At 40.4% G+C, this 25,301-nt stretch overlaps 1 protein-coding gene across 2 annotated transcripts in view; it reads right to left on the bottom strand.

Annotated features, from left to right (window-relative positions):
- cdc27 (cell division cycle 27) overlaps positions 1 to 25,301 on the bottom strand; it is a 130,851-nt gene that overhangs the window by 95,475 nt on the left and 10,075 nt on the right. For both annotated transcript variants that reach the window (XM_034190077.1, XM_034190078.1), the window contains exons 2-3: positions 25,061 to 25,136; positions 13,912 to 14,059 (exon numbers count right to left, since the gene is read on the bottom strand). In XM_034190077.1, coding sequence (XP_034045968.1) covers positions 13,912 to 14,059; positions 25,061 to 25,136 — 224 coding nt within the window. The remainder of the gene's footprint in view (positions 1 to 13,911; positions 14,060 to 25,060; positions 25,137 to 25,301) is intronic.

Here is a 25,301-nt window from a genome sequence, read left to right as displayed (position 1 = left end):
CCATTGGACAGCCAGGGCCAACCTGTCACGAGGAATCAGAGAGGCTAAGAGACAGTACTCCAGAAGAGTCGATGATCGCTTCAAGGACAGCAGAGACTCAGAGATCTATGGCGGGGTATTCAGACCATCACAGTCTATAAGCCCACCCCGCAGACCTGCAACACCTCCCCCTCTCTGCTGAAATCAGCTGAACAACTGCTTTGCTCGCTTTGAGGCAGACAACTACAATCCAGCACAGAAGATCCCTCCGCCATCTGACATCCAGGTGCTGTCACTATCTTTGGACAGCGTGAGGCGAGCGCGAGGAAGGATCAACGCGAGGAAAGCCCCTGGTCCTGACGATATTCCTGGCCGGGTCCTGAGAGACTGTGCTGAGGAGCTCACGGATGTCTTAACGGACATCTTCAACATCTCGCTGAGACAAGCTGTTGTCCCGACTTGCCTCAAAAAGCCATCACCATCATCTGAAGAAGTCGTCTCCTCTGCTACAATGACTCCGCCCGTCCGCACTCACTCCCATCATTATGAAGTGCTTCAAAGCGGCTAGTCATGGACCACATCAAATCTACCCCCCTCCCCCGGACCCCTACCAGTTGTTGCATATCGGTCCACTTCTCGACCGATCAATGCTATCTCCAGCAGCCCTCCCACCTGGAGACCAATGACTCGCACGTCAGAATGGCTGTTCATCGACTTCAGCTCAGCATTCAATACAATCATCCCCAGTAGCTCCTCCTCAAACTAGTCCGCTGGGACTCAACACCTCCCTGTGCAACTGGCTGCTGGACTTCTGACGGGGAGACAACAGGCAGTTCGGTCGTAGCAACACCTCCAACACCATCACGTGAAACACAGGAGCCCGCCAAGAAATGTGTGGCCTGAACCCCTCCTCTCACTCTGCTGACAGCACGACTGCCCACCTACATCCAGTTCAAACCTCTTCATCGAGTTTGCAGATGACAACTGTGGTGGGTCCTCATCAACAAAAATGATGAGACAAGCTACAGGAGTGCGGTGAGCCACCTGGCCACGTGGTGCATGGACAACAATCTCCACCTGAACATGGAGAAGACGAAGGAGATTGTCGTGGACTTCAGGAGAGAGCCCACTCAGCATGCTCCACTAACCATCAATGGCGCTGAAGTAGATCGGGTGAGCAGCACAAAGTTCCTGGGTGTACACATCTCCCAAGACCTGTTCTGGAACATCAACACCACATCTCTGGCAAAAAAAAGCCCAACAGCGACTCTACTTTCTGCGGAAACTGAGGAAAGCAGGAGCCCTGACCCCCATCATGAACTCCTTCTACAGGGGTACCATCGAGAGCATCCTGCCCAGCAGCATCACTGTGTGGTACGGTGCCTGCACCGTACCCTGTCGCAGACCCTGCAGCGCACTGTGAAAAGCAGGAGACTCATAAACCTCCAGGCCAAAACCAGCAGGCTCAAAGACAGTTTCTTCCACCAGGCAGTCAGGATGCTCAACTCCCTCCCTTCTCTGCCCCCCCCTCGACCCTGCTTGGCCCAAGCACACCTCACTTTATCCTCCCCATTGCACTATTGCATCACATCAGGAACCGCCTGTACTGATACATTAGTATACAGTCATTGCACTATCATCAGCATACTGCCACTTGCACCACTGTATTATACTGTTATACTGTATTACACTTATCCATTGCACTATCGTATTTAATGTCATACTGTTTACAATAGTACACTTTTTCCATTTACACAACGGGCATACTGTTATACTTACATGACCTGCTCTGTTTATACTGCTTATATTATTTTTATTTTGTAAATCAGTAATATTTAAGGTAAATTTTTTTTACTTAGCTTAGTAGTAGTTTTTATTCTATACTCTGCACCGTGGGTCTGAGAGGACTGAAATTTCATCTGTGCTGTATGTCGAGCATATTTGACAATAAAGCTGACTTTGACTCTCATAATGCACCACACATTTTCAATGGTCGACAGGTCTGGACTACGGGCAGGCCAGTCTAGTACCCGCACTCTTTTACTACGAAGCCACGCTGTTGTAACACGTGCAGAATGTAGCTTGGCATTGTCTTACTGAAATAAGCAGGGACGTCCCTGAAAAGACGTTGCTTGGATGGCAGCATGTGTTGCTCAAAAAAGCTGGATGTACCTTTCAGCATTGATGGTGCCATCACAGATGTGTAAGTTGCTCATGCCATGGGCACTAACACAGTCCCATACCATCACAGATGCTGGTTTTTGAACTGTTTTCTGGTAACAATCTGGATGGTCTTTTTCCTCTTTTGTCCGGACACGACGTCCATGATTTCCAAAAACAATTTGAAATGTGGACTCATCAGACCACAGCACACCTTTCAACTTTGCGTCTGTCCATTTCAAATGAGCTTGGGCTTTTATACCTAATCGTGACACTCACCTGTTTCCAATTAACCTGTTCACCTGTGGAATGTTCCAAACAGGTGTTCTTTGAGCATTCATCAACTTTCCCAGTCTTTTGTTGCCCCGTCCCAACTTTTTTGAAATGTGTTGCAGGCATCCATTTCAAAATTAGCAAATATTTGCACAAAAACAAAAAAGTCTATCAATTTGAACATTAAATATCTTGTCTTTGTGGTGTATTCAACTGAATATAGGTAATAAAGAGGATTTGCAAATCATTGAATTCTGTTTTATTTACATTTTACACAACATTCCAACTTCATTGGAATTGGGGTTGTAGTCTCCCAGTTCACGCCGCTGAAAAAAAAATCCCCACAGCATGCTGTCACCACCACCGTGTTTCACTGTAGGGATGATGCCTGGTTTCCTCCAAACATGATGCCTGGAATTCAACGTGAAAGAGTTCATCTTTGTCTCAGAGAATTTTGTTTCTTCAGGTCCCTTAAGCTGTAGAAACATCTCAAGGATCAGTGGAAACAGGACGCACCTGAGCTCAATTTTGAGCTTCATGGTAAAGGCTGTGTTTTTTTTGTTGTTGTTTTTTTGTTTTGTTTTTTTTTTTTAGTAAATTTGAGGAAATGGATGTACAGTAATTTCTTACTCAAATTCTGGTAAGACTGAGTTAATGGTCACTGGTCCTGTGAGACACAAACACCAGCTTGATCAGCAAACATTAACATTGGATTCCTGTGTCATTCATCGCAGCGATGAAGTAAAAAAATAAATAAATAAATCGCAGGGTGACCTTTGATCCCACACTGTCCTTTAACCCAAAAAGAGAAATGAGCCAAAATGCTTTCTCTCATCTCTGCAATACTGCAAAGATTCTATCTTTTCTGTGTATGGCAGATGCAGACACACTGATTCAGGCCTTTCTCTCTTCTGGAATAGATTGCTGTCATGTACCCTTTTCTGCCTTACTGCAGACAAGTATAAGAGGTCTTCAAATGATTCAAAATGCTGCTGCTCGAGTTCTGATGAGGAGAAGAAAGGCTGACCCTATCACCCTGATTTTGGCCGCGCTCTACTGGCTTCCTGACCATATGTGGTTACAGTTTAAGGTTTTGTTACTAATATACAAAATCCTTCAAGGATTAGCAACTCCATATCTGGCTGAACCAATTAAACCTTTGGTAGCGACACATGCTCTGTGTTCTCAGGATGCAGGATTACTGTGTGTTCCAAACGTTAAGTCACCAGGTAAGAGCTTTTTCTTTTTCAGCATCTGCTCTGTGGAATAGCTTACTCGCTGAGATAAAAGTCTGACTCTGTGGAGTCTTTCAAATTTAAAGCCCATCTGTTTTTGTATGACGAATACACCAGCACAAAAAGATTAAATATCTGCAGTTACACTGTTTTTGAGGGTGTGTAACGGGAAAATGATCATTTGTCTACGTTGATTGTGTAGACCCCGTGATTCAGATTTAGAAGCAGCCGGGGCCACAATTTATTCATCAACCTAATAGCAAAGCCATTTAAAGATGTCAGTCGTGACTCACCTTTCTCTGCTGATTAAAGTCACTAAACTGGACTCTTTCTGCTCGAATCATCCAACATTTCAGACAGACATTTTTGATTCGTTTATCATTAACGTGCCTTTTTTTTTGTGGGGCAGCCAACGACGCGGTTCTCTGCTGTGGACTGGTTCGTAAATTAAAGTTACTGTCCCTCATGAAAATAATAATAATAATGATGATAATATCCTCTGCTCCGTGTGTGTGATGTGGGATTTGCTGCAGTTCACTGACGAGTAAAGGTGGAAAGACGGATCATTCGAATCAATAACTTTAAAGTGAATTGATGTTTGAAATAAAATGACACCTCTTGCCAAACTTTGTAAAACAGAAAGCATACTACAACTGACCAAAACTGTGTTTCCCCAAAATGAGATGTCCTCCATTCCATCGGGGAGAACATATCCCAGTGTCACAGTCTCAGCGCTCCCCCAGCCTGAGCACAGCCGCACTGCAGGCACAAGTAAATTTTTACGTTTATATCCCTCTGAAACACTATTGCCTGCATTTTGAGGGCCAAATATTAAGTAAAGCCATAATCCTTTTTTTTTTTCTTTTAATCTTTGTTACAGCCTTACTTTAAAGCCAAAAGAAATGATCAAGACATCAGGCCAAAACATGGAAGCGTGTAGAAATGTCTGGCACTGCACAGGAGCATCAGAACTGTAATAACAATTTAGACAGTTTACTATAGAAAATCCTTACAAATGTTTTGTTTGTTTGTTTACTTCAAGATTAATTTCCGATTACTCTACATTTTGAAGTTTAAAAAAAAAAAACAAAAAAAAAAAACCACACATACACCAAACAAGGCCCTTTAGAAGCCCATAAAGCAAAAGCTTCAGCAGGGTTGAAGCCTAAGCAGACCCCGAACCCCCGGCTTCTTAAGGTGATTTTTCGATCCCATTATGGCCCGGTCACATGGCATATGATTCCCGAACAAAGTGAAAAAAGGAAAAATTTAACAAATCGTCAAGAAAAGGTGGACGAATTTGCTTTTGACTTTTCCTATCACCGAACAGCCTGTGAATCAAGAGCACAAAAGGAACGAAAGAGGAACAAAACGAAACCGAAGCTAACGTTGAGTTCTTCTTTATGGCTGATTGATTTCTGATCTGTGTTCCTGTTGGAGATTTCAAGTATGATGAAGTTGCAAAAGGATCACCACCGGCTCATCAGATGTCTGATGGAAGAGGCGCGTCACATGAATTTTATGGAGATGTTTGGGTGGCGTGGCCAGCTGAACACTAACATGAAGACTGGGGAATTACAGTGATGAAAGTGGGCCATGGAAAAAAAATCAAATCAAATCAATTTCATTTATATAGCGCCAAATCACAACAAACAGTTGCCCCAAGGTGCTTCATATTGCAAGGCAAAGCCATACAATAATTACAGAAAAACCCCAACGGTCAAAACGACCCCCTGTGAACAAGCACTTGGCGACAGTGGGAAGGAAAAACTCCCTTTTAACAGGAAGAAACCTCCAGCAGAACCAGGCTCAGGGAAGGGCAGTCTTCTGCTGGGACTGGTTGGGGCTGAGGGAGAGAACCAGGAAAAAGACATGCTGTGGAAGAGAGCAGAGATCAATCACCAATGATTAAATGCAGAGTGGTGCATACAGAGGAAAGAGAAAGAAACACTCAGTGCATCATGGGAACCCCCCAGCAGTCTAAGTCTACAGCAGCATAACTAAGGGATGGTTCAGGGTCACCTGATCCAGCCCTAACTATAAGCTTTAGCAAAAAGGAAAGTTTTAAGCCTAATCTTAAAAGTAGAGACGGTGTCTGTCTCCTTGATCCAAATTGGGAGCTGGTTCCAGAGGAGAGGAGCGTGAAAGCTGAAGGGTCTGCCTCCCATTCTACTCTTACAAACCCTAGGAACTACAAGTAAGCCTGCAGTCTGAGAGCGAAGCGCTCTATTGGGGTGATATGGTACTATGAGGTCCCTAAGATAAGATGGGACCTGATTATTCAAAACCTTATAAGTAAGAAGAAGAATTTTAAATTCTATTCTAGAGTTAACAGGAAGCCAATGAAGAGAGGCCAATATGGGTGAAATATGCTCTCTCCTAGTCCCTGTCAGTACTCTAGCTGCAGCATTTTGAATTAACTGAAGGCTTTTCAGGGAACTTTTAGGACAACCTGATAATAATGAATTACAATAGTCCAGCCTAGAGGAAATAAATGCATGAATTAGTTTTTCAGCATCACTCTGAGACAAGACCTTTCTAATTTTAGAGATATTGCGCAAATGCAAAAAAGCAGTCCTACATATTTGTTTAATATGCGCACTGAATGACATATCCTGATCAAAAATGACTCCAAGATTTCTCACAGTATTACTAGAGGTCAGGGTAATGCCATCCAGAGTAAGGATCTGGTTAGACACCATGTTTCTAAGATTTGTGGGGCCAAGTACAATAACTTCAGTTTTATCTGAGTTTAAAAGCAGGAAATTAGAGGGCATCCATGTCTTTATGTCTGTAGTTTAGCTAATTGGTGTGTGTCCTCTGGCTTCATGGATAGATAAAGCTGAGTATCATCTGCGTAACAATGAAAATTTAAGCAATGCAGTCCAATAATACTGCCTAAGGGAACCATGTATAAAGTGAATAAAACTGGTCCTAGCACAGAACCTGTGCTAGACCAATTAACCTTAGTCTGTGAAGAAGAGTCCCCATTTACATGAACAAATTGTAATCTATTAGATAAATATGATTCAAACCAACGCAGCGCAGTGCCTTTAATACCTATGGCATGCTGTAATCTCTGTAATAAAATTTTATGATCAACAGTATCAAAAGCAGCACTGAGGTCTAACAGAACAAGCACAGAGATGAGTCCACTGTCTGAGGCCATAAGAAGATCATTTGTAACCTTCACTAATGCTGTTTCTGTACTATGATGAATTCTAAACCCTGACTGAAACTCTTCAAATAGACCATTCCTCTGCAGATGATCAGTTAGCTGTTTTACAACTACCCTTTCAAGAATTTTTGAGAGAAAAGGAAGGTTGGAGATTGGCCTATAATTAGCTAAGATAGCTGGGTCAAGTGATGGCTTTTAAAGTAATGGTTTAATTACTGCCACATTAAAAGCCTGTGGTACATAGCCAACTAATAAAGACAGATTGATCATATTTAAGATCAAAGCATTAATTAATGGTAGGGCTTCCTTGAGCAGCCTGGTAGGAATGGGGTCTAATAGACATGTTGATGGTTTGGAGGAAGTAACTAATGAAAATAACTCAGACAGAAGAATCGGAGAGAAAGAGTCTAACCAAATACCGGCATCACTGAAAGCAGCCAAAGAGAATGATATGCCTTTGGGATGGTTATGAGTAATTTTTCTCTAACAGTTAAAATTTTATTTGCAAAGAAAGTCATGAAGTCATTACTAGTTAAAGTTAAAGGAATACTCGGCTCAATAGAGCTCTGACTCTGTCAGCCTGGCTACAGTGCTGAAAAGAAACCTGGGGTTGTTCTTATTTTCTTCAATTAGTGATGAGTAGTAAGATGTCCTGGCTTTACGGAGGTTTTTTTTTTTAAATAGAGCAACAGACTCTTTTTCCAGGCTAAGTGAAGATCTTCTAAATTAGTGAGATGCCATTTCCTCTCCAACTTACAGGTTATCTGCTTTAAGCTGCGAGTTTGTGAGTTATACCACGGAGTCAGGCACTTCTGATTTAAGGCTCTCTTTTTCAGAGGAGCTACAGCATCCAAAGTTGTCCTCAATGAGGATATAAAACTATTGATGAGATAATCTATCTCACTCAGAGTTTAGGTAGCTACTCTGCCCTGTGTTGGTATATGGCATTGGAGAACATAAAGAAGGAATCATATCCTTAAACCTAGTTACAGCACTTTCTGAAAGACTTCTACTGTAATGAAACTTATTCCCCACTGCTGGGTAGTCCATCAGAGTTTTCAGGGAATACTGTCAAGTCTTCAATTTCCATACCATAAGTCAGAACAAGATCTAAGGTATGATTAAAGTGGTGGGTGGACTCATTTACATTTTGAGCAAAGCCAATCGAGTCTAACAATAGATTAAATGCAGTGTTGAGGCTGTCATTCTTAGCATCTGTGTGGATGTTAAAATCGCCCACTATAATTATCTTATCTGAGCTAAGCACTAAGTCAGACAAAAGGTCTGAAAATTCACAGAGAAACTCACAGTAACGACCAGGAGGACGATAGATAACAACAAATAAAACTGTTTTTTGGGACTTCCAATTTGGATGCACAAGACTAAGAGACAAGCTTTCAAATGAATTAAAGCTCTGTCTGGGTTTTTGATTAATTAATAAGCTGGAGTGGAAGATTGCTGCTAATCCTCTGCCTCGGCCCGTGCTACGAGCATTCTGGCAGTTAGTGTGACTCGGGGGTGTTGACTCATTTAAACTAACATTCATCCTGCTGTAACCAGGTTTCTGTAAGGCAGAATAAATCAATATGTTGATCCATTATTATATCATTTACTAACAGGGACTTAGAAGAGAGAGATCTAATGTTTAATAGACCACATTTAACTGTTTTAGTCTGTGGTGCAGTTGAAGGTGCTATATTATTTTTTCTTTTTGAATTTTTATAGTTAAATAGATTTTTACTGGTTATTGGTGGTCTGGGAGCAGGCACCGTCTCTACGGGGATGGGGTAATGAGGGGATGGCAGGGGGAGAGAAGCTGCAGAGAGGTGTGTAAGACTACAACTCTGCTTCCTGGTCCCAACCCTGGATAGTCACGGTTTGGAGGATTTAAGAAAATTGGCCAGATTTCTAGAAATGAGAGCTGCTCCATCCAAAGTGGGATGGATACCGTCTCTCCTAACAAGACCAGGTTTTCCCCAGAAGCTTTGCCAATTATCTATGAAGCCCACCTCATTTTTTGGACACCACTCAGACAGCCAGCAATTCAAGGAGAACATGCGGCTAAACATGTCACTCCCGGTCCGATTGGGTAGGGGCCCAGAGAAAACTACAGAGTCTGACATTGTTTTTGCAAAGTTACACACCGATTCAATATTAATTTTAGTGACCTCTGATTGGCGTAACCGGGTGTCATTACTGCCGACGTGAATTACAATCTTACCAAATTTACGCTTAGCCTTAGCCAGCAGTTTCAAATTTCCTTCAATGTCGCATGCTCTGGCCCCCGGAAGACAATTGACTATGGTTGCTGGTGTCGCTAACTTCACATTTCTCAAAACAGAGTCGCCAATAACCAGAGTTTGATCCTCAGCGGGTGTGTCGTCGAGTGGGGAAAAACGGTTAGAGATGTGAACGGGTTGGCGGTGTACACGGGGCTTCTGTTTAGGACTATGCTTCCTCCTCACAGTCACCCAGTCGGCCTGCTTTCCCGGCTGCTCGGGATCTGCCGGGAGGGAACTAACGGCGGCTAAGCTACCTTGGTCCGCACCGACTACAGGGGCCTGGCTAGCTGTAGAATTTTCCACGGTGCGGAGCCGAGTCTCCAATTCGCCCAGCCTGGCCTCCAAAGCTACGAATAAGCTACACTTATTACAAGTACCATTACTGCTAAAGGAGGCCGAGGAATAACTAAACATTTCACACCCAGAGCAGAAAAGTGCGGGAGAGACAGGAGAAGCCGCCATGCTAAACCGGCTAAGAGCTAGTAGCTGCACTAAGCTAGCGGATTCCTAAAAACACGCAAAGTGAATAATGTGTAAATAATTTAGAGGTGATTCAGCAGAGGGAGTGCTTTAGTTAAGGCACGTGAAGATTACACTGTGAAACAAATCTTTATCTAGTTAACTAGATCAATCTAACTGCGCAGATTAAACAGCTAACAGATACAGCAAAACACCGCTGTGCTCCAGAACAGGAAGTGATACAATACCGCAGTGAGAGCCAACCACCAGTAGAGGTTCAACACCAACAAAAAAAAAAAAAAAGGCTGAACATTCTTGGCAAGGGCCAAAAGGCCTGAAGCCCCTGGCAGGGGGTGTGGGTATTTGAAATCTCAGATGGATTCAGGTGCATTTTCAGGTCTACCTACCCACCAAATTAATCTCCAAAAAATTAATTTTAAAAATTAATTTTCTGTTGGGTCAAGTCAATTTTTCAACCCCCGTCTTTTCACACAACTTGTATTTTTCTGAGAATTAAACTCTCATCTATATGCTAACGGAATTAGCATTTTTAGCTTAATCTGTTAGCTTCACTTAATGCATGATTACTGGGAAACAAATTCAGCTCATAACTTTTTATGTCAAAGTAAACCATTAGGAGAACCACCGTGCAGTCCCCAAAAACATGATTTAATAAACTCCCTTAACCCAAAAGAAAAAAAAAAACCTCTTTTTCGGCGCTTACTGGCGGCTTGCAAACCAACATGGAGAATTACTGCCACCAACTACTTGGGCGTGGAAATGAATGAATGGATTCTGACATATGTTCTCAAAAATAAACTGGAAATGTTCACCACGTGAGTAAAAACACTGATTTCCAGTAATTTCCAGAAAACTTTCATCACTGAATTAGAAATGCAGCTGGGGTTGCTATGGTTTGTTGGACTTGAATCTGGACTTGGGTCACGATTTTGACTCTTTACCACCTATTTGACTGTTCATCACTGTGACCACTGGACTTGATATGGTTAGTTGTTGGACTTAGTATGCTCAGTTCCATCATATCTGCCTTTGCATGTTTGACAATTCGTTGTTGTGCTTTGACATTTTCTTATTGTAGCATGGTCTGATTCAGGTTTCTTTCTGCAATCAAAATGAGGGCGTCTGGGGGGTGGACGGTTCCATCCTATACTCATGAAGGGGATAAATTATATTGTGATTTCTCAATATATTATGAAACTGAATTGACTTAAAAGGTGACCTGCGTCAATAGCACCTAGCAAAGAATTGCCATTTTGCTCATAAAGAACACACATGCCAAGTATGGCGCTTTTGTCCAGTCTGTCCCCGTCTTTCAAGTTAACCAGCCCACTAGTGTGTTGTGCAGGCACTGAAGTTGATTTAGGCTTTTCTTAATCTTCATATTCTTTGCTGTGGTTAGTTAGCAGGTGTGGAAATTAGTTTATTGTGAAGCTGATTTTAACAGCAACATGTTTCCTACATATTACTGTCTTTTGAACAACAGCCATCTTTCTGAATCCAAACCACCTCCATGCTAGTGAGATTGATCCACATCCAGCACATAAATCTTCTTTTGCTTCATTGTTTTATTTCGCTTTACAGACGTCTTGTGCCGACGTGCAGCAGCCGGATGAGCTCAGCTCAGCGGTATGGAGAGACATTTATGCCAAAATGTCTGAAAGGAAATGCTTTTGACAAAAACTACAGATTTTGTTTATTTTTATTTATGTCCAGAGATCAAGGATACAGTGACCAATTTCATATTTATTTACTTTAAGACTCAAAAAAATACATAGAAAACCTGTAAAGCCTACTTTGAGTACAAAATTCACAAGAGGTATTGATAAGGGAATCGGATCAATAAGCAGAATCGATAATGGCATTGATAGATAAAACCTTATCAATACCCATCCCTAAGTCTGAAGTGATTCCAAGTGTTATATTTTTATTCTTCTGCCCAATTCCATTCTTTACCCGGAACATAAAATTCAGAATCACCCAATCTGGCAACAGTCCGGTGGCAGAATGAGATTTTTTGTGTAACCTTGTTTTGAAATATAACGGTTTATAATGGTTTATTGTTTTATATGGTAAACAAGACCTTACTGAAGATACCCTTGGGCAAAATTTTTTATGACCAAAATTCAAAATGGCCACAGTCACCCACAAGAAATATCTTTAAATGGATTTATCTCACCTTCTAATTGACATAGACCTCCTTTTTGTGGCAAAATGTATGTTTGTTAGGTAGAAGAAGACAACTAGATAATCAAATTCATCATTTATTATATTCTTAATTACATTTCAGCATGCATAAAGTTCACCTTTACCTCAAAAATCCTTATTACATCATACCTGTATGCCTTATTGACACAGACATCTACTTGTAATGCCACAAAGCATATTTTAAATGACAAACAAGACAAATGCATACTCCTAAAGCATATATGAAGGTTCTAAAACCAGGAAATATATTTTAGACCTTATGTTGAAAATAAGTAGTAGCTACATTATATTTACATGGCCAATATACAATCTTCACATTCTTCACACAGTCACATTCGCCAAAATATGAGCAGAACTATTCTCCAGCAAATATTCACAATGAAGTCTATTTCACAACTGGATTTTAACTTTAATAATATACTCACTGAAATGATCATGTGTCAATGTTCACATTTAACAGAGCTAAAGAGACCCTGCATCAACATCTTCCTCTTCATCAAATTCCTCATTTTCCTCTTCACGTACGCTGGTTGTTTGTGGGTTCCTGCAATCACTATCCCCATGGCAGGCATAAAAGTCTGAGCAAGAAATACGAGCAGTAGAGCAGCTACAGCAAGTTGTGGAGCACGGCTGTGAAGATGAACAGCCATGCTTTGATCATTCTCAGGATGGACTCCGGAGCAGGTGATACATTCTGTGCCAGAGAAATTGGTTCCAACTTGGCCAGAATTGTACAACAACTCACGATTCAATTCGATTCTGATTCTTGGGGTGGCGAGTCGATTCAGTATCGATTTTCAATTCAAAAAGCTCTGAGAAATAGTTATATTACTTAAAAAATGTTTATGTTTAAGAAAATGCAGCTTTACAAGGTTAATCAAGTGATTCTAGATGTAAATTTACTTAACTGCTTTGCTCGTTCAGAGTTGGCTGACAGTTTAGCGAAGCACTGGTCAGTAGTCAGCAGATACCACTGCTCTGCTCCTTTTAGCTCCGGGTGATGGAGTAGCATGTGGGCTTGTGGATTTGAAGTGTTTCCGAAGTACTTGACTTTCATTTTGCAGATTTTGCACACTGCATAAGTCATGTCAAGCTCCTTCTTACGCAGCAAATAATAAAATCCAAAATGCGCCCAAACATTTGCCTTCAGCAAAGACAGTGCTGGCTGAATTAGCTCTTCGTACGCCATGCTAAGCTGCAGCTCACGAATATTTGAAGCGCGCCGGACCCCCCCCCCCTCGCGGGGATGCTGTAATACGGAAGCCATTGCCTGACAAACAGTACACGCAGTGAGTAAGTAAGAAAATGTTTTAAAAAATGCTTTTTAAAAAAATCGATTCTTGTACATTTTGGATTGATTCAGAATCATAATAAATAAGAATCGCGATTTGGACGTGAATCGATTTTTTCCGACACCCCTAAGGGTTATGCCACCTATTCCTCCATGACGTTGACCGTATCACATAAATGTGCTCTCGATAAAGAGATCTGACCATAATCCATTTTAGATACCAGATTGATGATGGCTGACATGATTGCCTTTCATAAATTCATCTTTGCCCAAGGATGCAATCACTCCACCCAACTTGAATACTTTTAGTAAGGTCTTGTCTACCATATAAAACAATAAAACATCTGTTATATCTCAAAACAAGGTTCACTGGTTTTCCACCAGACTATAACAATGTTCTGCTGCAGCCAGGTGCCTCTGTTAAATGTACTTTTGTTCCAGCCAAAGTGTTGACTTTCAACGCGTGCTCAAAGTCATGTTAACTTCAAAAGTCATAATTAACTTCAGAATGCCCATAATTAAAAGAACCATCATTTTATTGTCGACAATATATATTACTTACCCCTAATGTAGCACAAATTTTCTTAACACCAGATTGCAAGAGAACCAAACCGCAGAGGGTCTTTTGATTAAAATGCACATTTTAGAGAGCAGATTAAGGAAAAAATACTGGACATCTTTATTCAACTTTTACTTCAGTATGTCACTGGAGACTCGTAAATCACTACAGCCTCACCAGTGACCAATATACCAAATGAAGCCTGTCATTTTGGACTCAGGACATGGATACCAGGACTGATGCATCCCTGGGTGTGGGTGTGAACTTACTTGCTCAGCTCCACGCAGCACTTTGCCAGCAGGTATCGAACTTGCGGTGTGGAGCAGCTATGAGCCTTCAGCAGCCTGTAAGCCTTATAAGGCTTCCCAGAACGGTAGTAACACGTGGCCAACAGGTAGAGGGCCTCCTCCGACCTCACTGACAGACAGACAGGGAGAGAAGACAGGCAGGTGGCAAAAAGACACAGACCACCACAAACCTCAGGGTGAGTGCGGTAACACATCATAGTTGGTCCATGATCCAATCTGTTCATGTGTGCTGTGTTGACTTCACTGTGTGGCTGAACACCACACACTGTATAACCAAACCTGTTACACCTATCACGTGAAGATTAAAAAAAAAAAAAAAAAAAAAAAAAAATCATAGATCTAACAGGTTTGGTCATACAGTGTGTGATGTTCAGCCACACGGTAAAATCAACACACCACACACAAACAGATTTTACACACAAGCATTCCCAGGTCAGACAGGAAATCTCGCAAAATCCCTCGAGATTAAATGTGACGTCACGGAAAACAGAAGGAGATAGTTTGCGGACTATTTAATAGAGGGTTAAAAAACGATGCAAAAAGAAAAAGGCGTTCTTTAAAGGAGTGGAGACAGCGTGACCACCGGACTTTCTGGTAAGTCAGAACAGCCGTTTTGATTTTATTTTCCGCTCCGTACGTCCGACACCTCACTTTCTGTTTGTCTGCACATCACATTCAGCAGGCTGCATGCTTGTTTGTGGTTGGAGGACAAAACACACGCTGCAATATCGGGCCAAGACAATCCAATATCCCTGATTTGCAATCGGAGCACCCCTGACGTCCTGAGCAGATCAGAGTGGTCTTAACACACCACACATGGCAGGAATATCTGATAAGATTATCTTTAGCACCATCAAGCTTGTCGGGGCATTCTTAAGATTGTCGGAAGGGGAAGATTGGGTCCGATATCGGCCTAATTATCTTGCCATGTGAACCAGGCTTTACCAGAAAGTCCGGTGGGCGCGCCGTCTCCTTTAAAGAACGCCTTTTCTTTTTGTATCTTTTTTTCCCCGTTGTAAATAGTCCACAAACTATCTCAGTTTCTTTACTCTGAAATCATGTTTAATCTCGAGAGATTTTGCGAGATTTCTTGTTTGACCTGGGAATGTTCGTGTGTGAAATCTGTGTGGTGTGTGTTTTTACCGTGTGGCAGGACACCACACACTGTACGACCAAACCTGTTAGATCTATGATTTTTTAAAATCTCCACGTGTGTGGTCTCTCAGGTTTTGGAAACCTACAGATAATTTTAAAATCCTGCTGTGTGAACCACGCATTAGTAGTTAGCACTGTTGCCTCACAGCAAAAAGGTCACAGGATCGATTCCCAGCTGTGGCCTTTCTGTGTAGAGTTTGCATGTTCTCCTCGTGTTTGCATGAGTTTCTTGCAGGTGCTCCGGCTTCCACCCACATTTAAAAACATGCAGGTTAGGTGAATTAGAAACTTTATAATTGTCCAGGTCTCCTTTGCAAAAGAAATCTGGATCTCCGTGGGACTAAACTGGTTAAATAGAGGTTAAATTAAGAAAGAAAAAAAAAAAAAAAATACAACGCCAAATCACAACAAAGCTGCCTCAAGGTGCTTCACACGAGTAAGATTTAACCTTAACAACCCCCCAGAGCAAGCACAAGCAAAACGCCAACTCAGTGCAATAACTGCAATGACTCATACTTACTTGACTTATACAACCCCTGGCAAAAATTATGGAATCACCGGCCTCGGAGGAGTTCATTCAGTTGTTTAATTTTGTAGAAAAAAAGCAGATCACAGACATGAAACAAAACTAAAGTAATTTCAAATGGCAACTATCTGGCTTTAAGAAACACTATAAGAAATCAGGGAAAAAAAAAATTGTGGCAGTCAGTAACGGTTACTTTTTTAGACCAAGCAGAGGGAAAAAAATATGGACTCACTCAATTCTGAGGAAAAAATTATGGAATCACCCTGTAAATTTTCATCCCCAAAACTAACACCTGCATCAAATCAGATCTGCTTGTTAGTCTGCATCTAAAAACGAGTGACCTTGGAGAGCTGTTGCACCAAGTGGACTGACATGAATCATGGCTCCAACACGAGAGATGTCAATTGAAACAAGGAGAGGATATCAAACACTTTAAGAGGGCAAATCATCACGCAATGTTGCAAAAGATGTTGGTTGTTCAGTCAGCTGTGCCTAAACTCTGGACCAAATACAAACAACATGGGAAGGTTGTTAAAGGCAAACATACTGGTAGACCAAGGAAGACATCAAAGCGCCAAGACAGAAAACTTAAAGCAATATGTCTCAAAAATCGAAAATGCACAAAACAAATGAATGAATGAGAGGAAACAGGAGTCAAAGTCTGTGACCAAACTGTAGGAAACCGCCTAAAGGAAGTGGGATTTACATACAGAAAAGATAACGAAGCCATCATTAACACCTAAACAGAAAAAACAAGGGTGACAATGGGTAAGGAAAAGCAATCGTGGACTGTGGATGACTGGATGAAAGTCATATGCAGTGATGAATCTCGAATCTGCATTGGGCAAGGTGATGATGCTGGAACTTTGTTTGGTGCCGTTCCAACGAGATTTATAAAGATGACTGCCTGAAGAGAACATTTAAATTCCACAGTCATTGATGATATGGGGCTGCATGTCAGGTAAAGGCACTGGGGAGATGGCTGTTATTACATCATCAATAAATGCCAAGGTTTACGTTGATATTTTGGACACTTTCTTATCCCATCAATTGGAAGGATGTCTGGGGATGATGAAATCATTTTTCAAGATGATAATGCCTCTTGCCATAGAGCAAAAACTGTGAAAACATTCCTTCCAAAAAGACACATAGGGTCAATGTCATGGCCTGCAAATAGTCCCGGATCTATCCAATTGAAAATCTTTGGTGGAAGTTGAAGAAAATGGTCCATGACAAGGCTCCAACCTGCAAAGCTGATCTGGCAACAGCAATCAGAGAAAGTTGGAGCCAGATTGATGAAGAGTACTGTTTGTCACTCATTAAGTCCATGCCTCAGAGACTGCAGGCTGTTATAAAAGCCAGAGGTGGTGCAACAAAGTACTAGTGATGTGTTGGAGCGTTCTTTTGTTTTTCATGATTCCATAATTTATTCCTCAGAATTGAGTGATTCCATATTTTTTTCCCTCTGCTTGGTCTAAAAAGTAACCATTACTGACTGCCACAATTTTTTTTCCTGATTTCTTATAGTGTTTCTTAAAACCAGAAAGTTGCCATTTGAAATGACTTTAGTTTTGTGTCATGTCTGTGATCTGCTTTTTTCCTCCAAAATTAAACAACTGAATGAACATCCTCCGAGGTCGGTGATTCCATAATTTTTGCCAGGGGTTGTATTTTCAATCTAGACAGCATAACCAAAGATATTTAATGTTTTTGTGTGGTCAACTTAATTTAGTTGTTTGCATTGATTCCTCCATTTAAGGCCTGCAACACATTCCAAAAAAGTAGGGATGGTATGGAAATGCAAAAAACTGAATGTTTTATATTTAGACATTTATTCTTCTATAGTGCATAATATTAAACTATTCATTGAATCACTGTGTGATGAGCATACAGGAGGCATCCACGCTCACATCCGTAAGATGTCTTGTAAATTACTTCAGAGGCATTATCTGGTTTCAAAAACAGCATTTTTATATTTAGAAGTGTTTGTTTCTCACTAACTTTTACAAACTATATATTAAACAGATTAGATTTATACAAAAATAAGCCGTTTCAGAGTGTTTTCCTCCATCTTGGATTGTTTAGCTTGAGTTGACATCATCATGCCTCGCTACTCTTATTGGCTGTCGCTGTGTGCTTCCAAGAATTTCTCGCGCAAATCGGGAGAAGCCCCAGAGTGATCGATGAAGTCACTATGGCCACTACCACAGACTGTATGGGTTGCTACCAAACGTAGTTCAAGGTCGTCTGTTCATTTGAATGTTTCCCCTTCAGGGAAACTATTGATTTTTTTTTTTCCCCAGACAATGTCAATTTTGATCATAGACAGTGTCATATTATGAAACCCCTATTCAAATGCTAATAAATAAAATTGTAGTGGGCCAAAGCAAATCTTTTTTTTTTTATCTTGAAAAACCGCACCCTTTTAATTAGGTTTTTTTTCTTTAGATAGAAACCCTGTTTTTTCCCTGAAGACAAGGAAACACCTCTGCAACATTTCTTCCTTTGTTGGAGTATTAGTCCTGGGGCTGATTTCCAAAAGGCCCTTATAGTTAAAGTTTGCTGCCATCATCGGTTTCATGATTTTTTTTTTAAATCTATAAGATAATTTCAAAACATTACCCCTTCCCAAAAGTGTCCGACCAATGTTTTTTGAAATTTAAAAAGGTGGTATGCTAAAATAATGCAAAAACTGCGGAATTAGGTAATTTGGGTAGAACACTAATAAACTTCATCAGAAGGGGTAAAGTATTTCATATACATGAAAGCAGTGAAATACAAATACATGAAAGGTGAAAAAGTTATCAGACATCCAGTTAAAATATAGAAAACCTTTATTTCACAAAAAGTGTTTGAACATTTGCATATTTCCATATTGTGGAGCAAGTAATTTCAAGTCAGCTTATGTCTAAATATACAACTGCTACGCATGATAAGTGACGACACTGAGTAGGTCATGCTGGCTGAGGGTCTTGGTTGCCTGAAGGATGGCCATCGCATAAACTATCCAGGCTGCATCAGGTGGAATGGTTGTCAGTGGCTCTGCATCTTCTTCTAATGCCTTGAGTAGTGTCGCCTTCACCGTTTTGATGAGACCTCCATCTGGGCTTTCAATGGAGAGGGGGCCCAATGGGTAGCTCAGCAGGTTTTCCATAGAAAGCTCATTAGTTTGGCCAATAAACAGAAGGTGGCCAAACAAGTCTCTGGTTGACTTCAGTACCGATGCTTGGGTTACTTCAGACCCACGTTTCTTCTTCCCCATCGAAGTAAAGGTTTTGAGCTGCAGCTGGGGTAGTGTGGCAAAGAAGTCCTTGGTTCCATCCTCCCCCAGATTCTCATCAGCAAATGATCTCAGGGCTTTCAACCCTTTATCATGTGCATTCAGCACCCCCAGAGCAACAGTGGTAAGGAAAAACTCCCTCTGAGAAAGAAACCTCAAGCAGACCAGACAAAGGGGTGACCCTCTGCTTGGGCCATGCTACAGACACAAATTACAGAACAATTCACAAAACAAATATACAGGAAATGCTGTTGGTGCACAGGACAGGAGGGTCTCCAGCACAAATACCACACCCATCTCAGGATGGAGCTGCACCTTAAACAGAAAAAAAAAAAAAAAAAAAAAAAAAACTGAATCAGGCATCAGAAAGACAAAAAAAATACAGTATAATTTGTCGGCATTAAATAACAAGAAAACAGGAAATACTAAGGTGATCGTCGACCACTAGCCCTAAGCTTCACTAAAAGACCCAGAATTTGGGTAAAGTTGAGGCTGCGGCACACTCCGTGACTAAATTTGAAATTTTTACACTTTGTTGCATTTGGGTGGATTCCCAAAAACTGCAACCCTGGTTGAATAATAAACAAAAAATGGATAAAGCATGATGACTCAGCAATACAATGCCATTTTACAAATGCTGACGTCTTACAAATGCCAAGAGTGCTATGCAACATAGCACACATTCAAACAGGTTTTGCATAAGAGTACAAACGTGGGTACATGCTGAACGTTTCAAATATAGCTCAACAGTGAGTTCACTTTAGTTACCAGTGGTGAAAGGGGACCATTGGAGGGGGGGTTCTATATAAATAATCATTATAATTACTATTAACAAACTTCTGAATTTTCAGTATATACAGTGATGAAAATGGGCCATGGGGGGGAGGGGGGGGGTGGGGGGGGGGGGACTTGAAAATTATGAGGGTTCTCCCCAGAAAAATTTGAAATATCAGATGTGCTTTCAAGTCTATTTAGCCACCCAAAAAAAAAAAAAAAAAATTACATTTTTTGTTGGGTCAGGTCAGTTTCTCCAACCCAGTGAAGAGTCTTTTCACACAACGTGTATAGTCACAACACAAGTTGTGTGAATAGACTCCATTTTCCCATATTGGCAAGATCTGTCTGTCACATGGATTAGAACACAGTGTTATTACTAGGGATGGGTATTGGTAAGATTTTATCGATAGATGCCATTATCGATTCTGCTTATCGAGCCGATTCCTTATCGATACCTCTTGTGAATTTTGTACTAAAAGTAGGCTTTATAGGTTTTCTATGTATTTCATTGAGTCTTAAAGTAAATAAATAAAATTGGTCACTGTATCCTTGATCTCTGGACATAAATAAAAATAAACAAAACGGTGTTTCACTTTGAAGTTATTAATTCCGACTGGACTCTATCGTTCTAACTTGACTCGGCAGAGAGCCGCGCAGCGTTTGGAGCTGTGTGAACAGAACGGAGGACGATTCTCGTTTCTTTCTCGGACATGAGTCCCAGTTAGTGACTTTAATCTGCACAAAAGCGACTCACAATTGACATATTCAGGGATGAAAGTGGTGAAAAACAAAAAAAGCTGAAATCATAATTACCCCCCAACACCACCCGCACGAAAATGTTTGAATTCTAGAAGCTCTGAAATGCGATCTGTGACTATTCCAGACAAACTGCAGTGAGTGCAGCGTCCATTTTGGTGAGAAAAAAAAAAAAAACAACAACAGCAACAACAATATTCCTTATTCAAATTCATTCCAGGAGAATTCTGCTCTTAATAGGATGCAGCAGTTTTCTAGCTTGGCAGATAGTTCTAGAGGAAATCACTGAAGAAATTAACACACTGAAAATATGGTTTGACCGAAACAAATTGTCATTAAGCTTAAATAAGACAGGGATGAAGTGGAGGTGTAAGAGTCACTTGGTGTACACAGGAAACACTTATTTATTTATTCATGTTCATTGTTGGTTTTATATTTTCTGTTGTGTTTTTATTCAGGTTCTTTGTCTCTCTCTAAAACTGTATATAATAACTAATCATTAGATTAGTTATTATTACTATTATTGTTGTGGTTGCTATTATTATTAATATATAAAGAAAAAATTTTTAAAAAAATATTACAATTTGTAATACATTTGACTCTTTTACGACAACAAATGCTTATATTATACAGAAAACAAATTCACCTGAACGTGCTGACAGCTGCAACTGCTTAATGCTAACTTTACTATTGAGAATGCCATAGACATGCTAATGCGTTAGCATTAGTCCCGTTTTTAAGTTATAAAATACATCCATCAACTGTTTCAGAAGACCATAACAGGTCGGTTTAACATACTCAGCCATATGCTCTTTAGGGTTTTAGCATGGGCAAATCATTGCTTCGAATGGTCCAAGGTTCAAAGCAAAGCCGCACTGCAGAAAAGTTGATTACGTAACACAACTACCTTATTTTCTGGAGTATAAGTCGCCCCTATCAAAAAATGCCTCTTGAAGAGGAAACAAACATATTTAAGTTGCCCGAGAGTATAAGTTGCAAGAGCTGTAAGTCACACCTTTTTCTGTGTTATGAGTTCTTTATAATTTGGGGGTTTTGTGCATTGTTATGTTTTTTTATTATTACTGACTTGTGTTCTTTTATTATTGAAGTTTATTTTGTTTAGTAGTTTGACTCTTGGGAAAGTTTTATATATATAATACACACCCCAGTCTTTTCACACAATTTGTATTGTGCTAACAGCCTTTAATCTAAAAAAAACATACATTGTGGTTCAGAAAAGTACACCATAAAGGAAATTATGGGGGTTCTGGGGGTGCTCCCCCAGAAAGAGCAACTCAAATTTTGTATATTCTAGTTAATTTTAATGGGTATGAAGCCCTTTGAAACAAAGAAAACTCACTTCAAACTGTCAAGCAAAAATTCTTTGTCTTCTGTAGTATTTTGATCGGTTCTAATCCGGTAAATGTGCGAAAGGGGTGCTGTGTCGCTGGCTGTACAGTCAATAAAATACAAAATTAGGGCCGAAAGCAATTGACAACATGGTTCTGCTGTGCACAAAGTAACACTGTCACCCGTTTTGAAAACGCATGCGTACTGACAAACTCAAATTGGCTTATTTACATTTAATCGGTAAAATGCTCTCACTCATAAAACAAACTAGGGCTGCAACTAACGATTATTTTAGTAATCGATGAATCTGTCCATTTTTTTTTATTAATCTTTTTTTGTTTAGTTTTTTTTTTTACTTGCATGTGAATTTTGCCATTATTTCTTTAAGTGAGTTATTAAAAGGCCTTTATCATGCAACATCAACGTTTGACCTTGTAACAAAGTTATGATGTTATATTCTTGTCAAAAACATACCTCGAGTAGTGTTTTGTTTAATTATGCATATACATACCGACACTGACACCACTAAAAGATTTCCATCAGGTTTTACTCGATTATGAACAGCAACTATCTCAACCACTGACAACATATTACAGCAAGAGTCCACAAAAGTATTTTAAAGGGCTGACTAAAGTGTAATATGTGATCTTTAGTAAGATATTTTCATGAAATATGCAGTTACTGCATTTTATTTTTTTTTCTTGTGTAAAAACACAGCTTTTAGATGTGGTTCGTCCGAAACAAATTGTCATTAAACTTAAACAGGGATGAAGTGGAGGTGTAAGAGTCACTAGGTGTTCACAGGAATCAGTTATTTCTATATTTATTTATTTATTTATGTTCATTGTTAGTTGATTTTTATCTTTTCTGTAGTTTTGTTATCTCAGGTTCTTTTTGTCTGTTTCTCTAAAATTGTATTGTAGCGTTATTAGTTATTATTACTATTATTGTTGTTGTAGCGATAATACAGAAGCGTATTGCATTCACTGGATTTAAAAAAAAAAAAAAATTGACCACTGATCTCGTATTTATGAGAAAAGATCTCATAATTATGAGATCCTGATCCTAGCTACCCATTGGCCTCCCTCTCCACTGAAAAGATCAGGTGTCTAAATTGTTTTATGTACGTATATGCTTCAGTACTTCCAGTCAAGAAAGTAAAGAAGTGGGCTGAGCTCAGCCGATGATAACACACTATAATCTAACAAAAAGTGTGGATTTTTCCCCTGACGTGCTCCCGGATGAATGTCCAGGGAGGAGCACGGGGCGTCTTCCAGCTTTCACTCACACAGACCCACTGACCACTGAGTGACACAGCGGGGCTCACTCCCACCAGGGCACATGCCAGTCTGTGTGTCCGAGCTGTGCCTCGCCTCGGAGGAGTTTCATTCATCCAGGAACAGTTTAGTGGGAAATCCACACTTTGTGTGCACTGTGGATTACAGTGCAGTGTCGGAGATTACAACTTGGACGATTTTCGATTCTCACGCTTGTCTTTACCGAGGGACTGGAAGTATGAAAGCGATTACACACACACACACACACACACACACACACACACACACACACACACACACACACACACACACACACACACAAAAATAAATAAAAAATAGCTTGATCTCATAATTACGAGATCCTGAAGTCGTAATTACAAGATCTTTTCTCGTAATTATGACATCAGTGGTCAATTTTTTTTTTATCCAGTGAATGCAATGCGCTTCTGTACTATTAATATATAAATAAAAAATATCAATTTGTAATACATTTGACTCTTATGACAACAAACGCTGAACCATTAATTATTATACAGAAAACCAATGCACACAAACATGCTGAGATACGAACAGCTTAATGCTAACTTTAACACTGAAAATGCTATAGACATGCTAACACATTAGCATCGGTCCCGTTTTTAAGTTATAAAATACATCAACTATTTCAGAAGACCATAACAGGTCAGTTTAGCATAAAAAAGGTAAATATTACTCACAAACATATGCTCTTTAGGGTTTTAGCAGGGAAAAATTAAGATAAAGCAAAATAAAACAAACAACCAATGACGCAGGAGATTGAAGCACTACTTCATTGGTTCAAAGCAAAGCCACACCCTGCTCTACTTGGGAAGGTCTGCCAATGTTCCCACAAAGACAGGGAGGAGAAGGACCGTGGCTCATGGCAAGCACTAAACAGAGGGGAGAGGAGTGATAATTCACACAGTCCCTTCCTCCGCGGTGCAGCACCATCCATGCTGACATTGCTGCTGCTTTGATTAGCGCAAAATGGGATGTTGCTTTGACAGTGATATTTTGGCCTCAAAACGCGCATGACACCATGTGCGCGCGCTTATGTGTGGTTAAATTTTCAAAATGACGGAAATCTGTCGTGGTGACGGAGAACTTTAACTCATGGTTTAAGTACCTGATTGTCCAATATTTTGGAAACGTATGTAAAAGATAAAAATATCATGGTCTAATTAAGTTAATAACAGAGCTATCTGGTATATTTACAGTGTAGATTGTTATATATTGTGCAATACATATTATTACATTGCTGTAGCACTACATGCGCTTTGATTGGCAGATTACCGGTCAGATATTTTCCCATATCCGTACCGGTGACCATAACAAGTGGTCCGCAACACGCATTTTCATTACAAACCAGAAAGCTAAAAACACGATTAGAAAAACCAAGTTGGACACGAAAGTACTCCATGAATATCTCAATAGCATCAGAAAAAACACAGATTGAAAGCTTACCAGCTAACTACTGGACCATCTGTTAAGCCAGTGGAGGTGAAGAACGCGAACAAGCCCAACAACGTCAGCAGCACATTCGGGTGATACTGTAAGTTTGCGTGTTCAGAAATAAACAGCCATTTAATAAACAAATTATTACCCTCGCTTGCTCGGTCTGTACGGCGATATCAGACCTCAGTGTTTATCACAGACTTCGCTGACGCTCGGTCCATACTTACACCTCAGTCTCATATTTCCATGTACAGACTTCTCACTCGGTAAATAATCCTTTATTACTCTACATAAGAAGAACTTGGTGTTGGAGATTCTTATTTATTAAGTTACAGGAAATGGCCTCCGTTTGTACTTGAAACAGTAAACATACTAGAGCTTCCTCCTCTGGAGGACCCCCCCGTAATGACTGCCAACAGCCCAAACTATACTCAAATTTTCTGGAGAGAGCCCTGACATCTGTAATATTTTTATTTAACCTGCATTTGAACACATTATTAAGAAATGTGCACCTACCTTCAGCGTAGAGTCTCTCAGCCAGGAAAACAGCATCCAAGTAGGCGTAGTGGTTCAGAGCCTGCCACACTGCAGCCTGCAAACAAACAAATTCAGCACACTAATATGTATTCAAATGGAACTCTGAGCCACATCCTAAAAGAGATACCCCGATCTCCTGAATTCCCTGATGCCGGAACCACTGTTGGGCTTTCTTTTTGGGCCCTTTCACACATAACACGAAAGACGCTGAAACCGTAAG

The sequence above is a fragment of the Thalassophryne amazonica genome, chromosome 16, assembly GCF_902500255.1.
Source record: "Thalassophryne amazonica chromosome 16, fThaAma1.1, whole genome shotgun sequence".
In the NCBI taxonomy this organism is placed as follows: Eukaryota; Metazoa; Chordata; class Actinopteri; order Batrachoidiformes; family Batrachoididae; genus Thalassophryne; species Thalassophryne amazonica.
Note: the sequence above shows the minus strand (reverse complement) of the source record. Positions and strands in the feature narration are given on the sequence as shown.